This window comes from Marmota marmota, unplaced genomic scaffold (genome assembly GCF_001458135.2).
Source record: "Marmota marmota marmota unplaced genomic scaffold, marMar, whole genome shotgun sequence".
NCBI classification, from domain to species: domain Eukaryota; kingdom Metazoa; phylum Chordata; class Mammalia; order Rodentia; family Sciuridae; genus Marmota; species Marmota marmota.
In genome coordinates this window covers 457,611-463,659 of record NW_026004834.1, presented here as the reverse complement: position 1 = coordinate 463,659, position 6,049 = coordinate 457,611, and the positions used below count along the sequence as shown (strand labels likewise).

The 6,049-nt window shown below is 43.6% G+C and overlaps 1 protein-coding gene across 1 annotated transcript; it reads left to right on the top strand.

Annotated features, from left to right (window-relative positions):
* Positions 1-243: 243 nt before the first annotated feature.
* LOC107160611 (transmembrane protein 132B-like) lies at positions 244-1,064 on the top strand. The gene has a single exon (XM_015507276.2). It carries the CDS (start codon positions 276-278, stop codon positions 1,062-1,064), a length of 789 nt encoding a protein of 262 aa, XP_015362762.1. The 5' UTR covers positions 244-275.
* Positions 1,065-6,049: the final 4,985 nt, after the last annotated feature.

Below are 6,049 nucleotides of genomic sequence, written 5' to 3'. Positions count from 1 at the left end.
ATTCAGTAACACTTAGACATTTATGATCCCAAGGATTTTTCCATAACTGTCTGGTCATTGGATAAAATGGTGGTGTCTGTCCAGCCAAACCTGCAGTCCCAGTGGCCGGTTGTGTTTGCAGAGGGCCCCTGATCAAGTTGTAGATGATGATCAGGGAACCTTGCCAGAAGACCAAGAGGAAGAGTGTTCTTTCTGTGGGTAAAGGAAGCATCAAGGTCATGTTTGCACTGGGCAATGAGGAGGAGCACTGAGGAGGCAGCAATGACATCGAGGGCATGAACCGGGAATACAAAGATCACCTGAGCAATTCCATAGAGTGGGAAGGGATCCAGGGGCGAGAGGTCCAGGAGTGGCTCCAGCGTGGGGGCCCCACTGGCCCAGAGGACAGGACCAACAGGAGCACAACCCTGCCACTGCCTGGGGAGGGAAAGGACAAGAAGCTGCTCAAGAGTGGTGGTTCAGACGCCTTCACCAGCTTCCCCACCCAGGGGAAGTTTCCAGAATCCAGTAACCCTAGTGACCTTACAGTGGCCTCAAGGGGCTTGACAGACGTGGAGATTGGCATGTACGCCCTGCTCTGTGTCTTCTGCCTGGCCATCCTGGTCTTTCTGATCAACTGTGTGGTGTTTGCCTGGAAGTACAGACACAAAAGGCTTGTGGTGAGCGAGCAGGGCAACATCCCCCACTCCCACGACTGGGTCTGGCTTGGGAACGAGGTGGAGCTTTTGGAGAACCCAGTGGACATCACACTTCCCTCGGAGGAGTGCACGACCATGATAGATAGGGGTCTGCAGTTCGAGGAGAGGAACTTCCTGCTGAATGGAGGTTCCCAGAAGCCCTTCCACAGTCAGCTACTCAGACCTTCTGACTATGTCTATGAGAAAGAGATGAAAAACGAACCTGTAAACTCTTCTGGCCCAAAGAGGAAGAGGGTCAAGTTTACTTCCTACACCACTATCCTCCCCGAGGATGGGGGCCCATACACCAACTCCATCCTGTTTGACAGTGATGACAGCATCAAGTGGGTCTGCCAGGACATGGGGCTGGGGGCTCCCAGGACTTGAAATACTGTGTTATATTTGAATTCTCTGATGCACCTTCTGTTTTTCAAACAGCTGGAGCCATGAGCTTGTTCAGCAACAGAGGGTGATTTAATAAGGATTTATTTGTTGAAGCCTGGTGTGAGGGGGCAGGGGGCAGGGTCCTCTTCTAAGCACATGGAAGTGGTCTGAAGAGTTAGTGCAGCTTGTGTGTAAGCCAGGATGAGCACCTGGAATGGCCCCTGTAGTACTGCTTCAGTACTGGGTCAGTACTCATGCACCACCTGATACTCGTTCATTACCAGTGCACCGAGTTCTCCACCAAGGACTTTATCCACCAGCTCAGGACAAACAGTTGTTTAGAACTGGGAGGAGTTTGATGGTTAATTTTCCTATAGTTTGACATCAGTCAGATGCAGTGGACAATTCTTACTCTGGGCCTAAGAACTCTTCTGTGACAGGTGAGTGAATGTGGCCACCCTTTTTGGTGATGGGCTCCACATTGTTTTTATGCACATTTATACCAATGCCTGTTGTTGTTTTGTTTTGGGGGAGAGTTGTTTATTGTTTTGTTTTTGACTTCTGGGAGGCTTTTTGAAACATACATGGTTTCTCTCATTTAACTGATATTTGCTTGGATGAGACAGGAGTTGGGCTCCCTGGAACCAGCCTTGGCCACATCCAGATTGAATTCCCAGGGCCCTTCTCTGCTTCACCCTACGGTTTATGGATACAAAGTAACTGAATCCTCATTTTCTGTAGCCCATGTTTTCTCATTGACACATCTTAAATCAGCATTGCATGGCAGATTTTTTTTAAAAAAAATATTAACTTTCAATGAAAAAGATTCACATGAATTTTGCAAAAATTGGGGAATATATGTGAACCACAAAAAAAATTTTGTTTTAAATACATAGGAGCTAAAAATCCAAGTGGGATATTATAGAGTCCACTCCTAAGGGGAAAGGGCCCACTTAAAACAACTAGTCACATAAATGTTTTGTGGAAAACATTTCACTCACTAGACTCAAATATGAAACTGGTGTGGACATTCGTGAAAAGAAGATTCCTTAAAAACAGATATAGACTAAACTGCCATTTTACTCAAGAAGAATAGAGAAAGCACCAATGAGATTGTGTTTAGCAGGATGGAAATCCATCTATTCAGTGACCAGGAAAACATTCACATCTGTGCTTCTGGCCAAGAGAAAACATCACAGAATATGTCCTGAGATAGGAAAGCAATGAGCACACTCAATACAGTCATGAAAATAAATGGCCACTCTAAACCTCAAGATACAGTTGTCAGGAAATCAAGGGTCAGAAAAAGAAGGGGAGGAAGAAAAAAATCAGTCTCTAATTATTTTTGAAAAAATAAACAGCGGTTAAAACAGTGGTATGAAATGGAGTTAGAGCAAGCTTCTGAATAAGAGAACGAGACAGCTTGTCAATAAAATAAATTGAAATGGCTGCAAACAGATACTGGACATCGTAGCTTCCTTGGGAACATCTTTTAGCACCAGCGAGGGGTCTCAGGAAGTTTCCCAGAAGAGAGGCCCTTGCAGGGTCTTGACATACCTCACAGAAAAGAAATCCAGGATGTGTCAAAAACAGGCACAGCAAAGATTTATTTAGGAAACAAGGAATGTGCACTTGGGCAGCCTGAAAGTGGATGCTATCTCGAGGATAAGTGCTTTCAGGACCTTGGGCTCTTTTAAGGGATACTTTGTGCTTAGTGACCATGCCAAATGTGTGAGTGGCATCACCTGGTGGGCCCAGTTCTCTTCCTCAGGGAGCACGGTGCTGTGGTTCTCTTAGGGATATCTGGGTGGATGTCATCCTGGCGATAAGGTTTGGAAGGTACCCACATGGTGGCTCCTCCAACATCTCCCCTTTGGCTCTGTTCTGGCAGCACCTGCAGGCATTAGTGACTGGACCCACAGTGCTCCAAGGCTCATGGGCCTCTCAGGAATCCACATCAGGAGGAAAATAGGCTGGGGCCCATAGGTGGGATGGGGCCTCTTAGGGTTAGACTTACAGTTTCTTCTATCTTGTCTCACTTTGAGCCACAACAAGTCTAAGAACTAACTTGGAAAGACAGAGGAGGCATTTGGGGCTCTGCCATGTCTCTGATGGGCTGATAGCTGAGCCGGTCAAAACAGAGGTGTTTGGTTACCCCCTTGTTGCGGTAGACTTCCACAAGGGTGAACCCACCCTCCAAACCCATCTGCCCTGAGGTCTCCACAAGTTGGCAGCCGAGAGGGTCTTCATCTGCTTCCCTCTCATGCACAGGGCTGGAGGGTTTGTGGAGAGCCAGTCGGCCTCACCACAGGTGTTCTCTGGGTCCCTTGCTGTTGGAATGGTGCTTGACAGTCCAGGCCCTGGAGCCTGGGAATCCTTGCAATGGTCTGGGGAAGGAAGCATTTGCAGGATGGGGAGTCTGTGAAGCTGGCTGACTCCTGGAGGAAGGGCGGCTCAGGAGGCCCGAGGAAATCATGCTGCATTTCTCTTTATTATTCTTTTACTTTTAATTGGGTATTTTGTTTATGCCACTATTTTTCAAAGGATATAGAGGTGAGGTAGCCCCAAACCTACTTATTGGATAAGTCCACAGGTGTGTTAATGGAGCAAAACTAACAACTAGGCCTGTGATTTCTAGAGGCCACTGTCCAGTTCTCCCCACTGTGTCCTGGCTGGACAAACACTACAGAATATATGAATTTTTTTGTATTCAAATTTTTAGCACTCATCAATGATCTCTGTGGATTTGTAAAAGTCAGTGTGTTATGGAAATCTCTCTGCTCTTTGTTTTTAGATTTTTTTTCATAGAGAAAAAAATTAGAATAAAATATGACCTGGGTTTCAGTGTTTATGTTGGACAAGCTTACTCAAGATGATCAGGACACTAGGACTTGCTCGATGGGAAATAAGAACCCAAAAGCTTTAAAGTCCACTAGGGAAATTATCTTCCCACTCCAAGAAAGCAGTAATGACGTCGGTTCCCACACCAGGCAGGCTTCCTGTTCTGTGCCCTGCCTTCAAAATATTATTGCTAATCAAAGTCAGTTTTTCAGATTAAAAAAATAATTCAATATTCAGAATTGTCTTTTTAGGTTCCATTAAACATTTTAATGTACCTAAATATTCCTCCTAAATACAGCACTTTGCAAATAGTGAAATTCCATTTTTCATTATTAAGGTTGGAACTAAAATAACTCACTATTTGATTTCTAGAGAGATCACAGACCCAAGGGTTAAAATTGAAAGAGTAAAGCTTTAAACAGAACCTAGAAATGAAAAATTAGAATCTATTTTGGATTTAACAAAGACTTCTTAATCATGTTTCAAAATTGTTTAAAGTAAAATTATAAAATAATTGCCCTTTATAAAACATTTAAAAATATTTCTGCAGATGAAAGATATAGTTACAAAATGAATGGGCAAACATAAATTGGGAGGAAAATTTGTAGTACATCTCCTAACAAATCGTATACAGATAGGTAATTCTGCTATCGCTCCAGCATAAAAGACAATCTAATTTTTTAAACGTGCAGAAGAAAATGGCTATTGGGGCTGGAGCGTAACTCAGAGGTGGAGCTCGCCTATGGGCACGAGCCCCTGGGCTCCACCCCAGCACTGCAAAAAGAGAAAAAAGGGAAAATTCATGTAAAAACTACAGTGACTTAGCTCTACTTAATTTTTAGAACAACCAACATTTTAAAGTCTGAAAAACACCAAAGTTAGTGAAAATGTGGATCAGCTAAAACTGTCTTATATTGCCAATTAGTTGGCAGTTTTTAAAACAAATTTCTAAAAAATTGTACACATGTTCTATAACTCTATGCAATTCATCCACTTAGCATGAATACAAGGGAAACTATTCATATGTAAATATATGTAACACATGTTTATGTCACACACAGGCCAAGGAAACCTAATGAGGACATTTGTAGCAACTTCAATACCAATAACAAAATACCAACTGGGAATAACTCTAATGCCAATGATGAGGTGGACCATTGCTCAGCTTGGTAGATCTATATAGCAGAATGCCATTCACAGCCCAAATCATGACCTCCTGATTCACCCAGCACAGGGTACCCTCAGAAGTGCTTTATGATGAAAAAGAATCCAGCTGACGCAGCGAAGCAGGGTGGTGCTGGAGCTCAAGATTTGGAGGGAGACAGCAGGCAGGACGCCTGCCTAAGTGTTTCTCATCCTGGTGGGGACCGGCTACCTGTACGTTTGTAGTGATCAACTGCTGTGATCTACATATTTCATCATATGTTAATGACTCCTCAGCTGCAGTACAACTCAAGCATGTCGTGCGACCATCATATGCAGAATCATGGGGAAATAAGTAAATAAAGACCTTTGTATGGTCAGTTATTTTTCAGCCCTTGTGCTTATAACTGGACCAGCGACAAAGTAACTCCTTTTACACTGTATGACACTCAGTGTGCCATGACTCGAGAGTGATCTGAATAGCTCCACCACATTTGTAAAGACGAAAGACAACTTCTCAACAGACATACAGACAGTCCCAGTCTCCATGACGGGTCTTTATGGGGCTCCTAGTCAGGACCCCTCATGGTTCTTAAAATAAAAAGCCTACAGTTCTAAGACACAGAGGGAGCCTGCGGAGAGTGAATCGCAACAGAGGAAGGACTGGAGGGCACATGAAAGAAAATGCCAGACTTGGCAAAAATAATCCACCATTATTCTCAAAAGCAATTGAAGATTAATTATGGAAATTACTTTCACAAGTAAGTTAAAAGAGGGGAAAGAAAAGAGAGGTGAATGGACTCCTCCCCCCCAAAAAAAAGCTTTAAAATGCTAATGAATGCGAAACACAGCTGCTAATGGGCAGACTTGTTCCAAGTTCCTGATAGAAACTTTTTTCTTTTTTTTTCTTTTTAGTGCATTGTAGTTACACATAATGGGGGTTCATTTTCACAAAATCATGCAAGCGTGGAATAGAATTTGGTCCACCGAAGTCCCCAGTACTT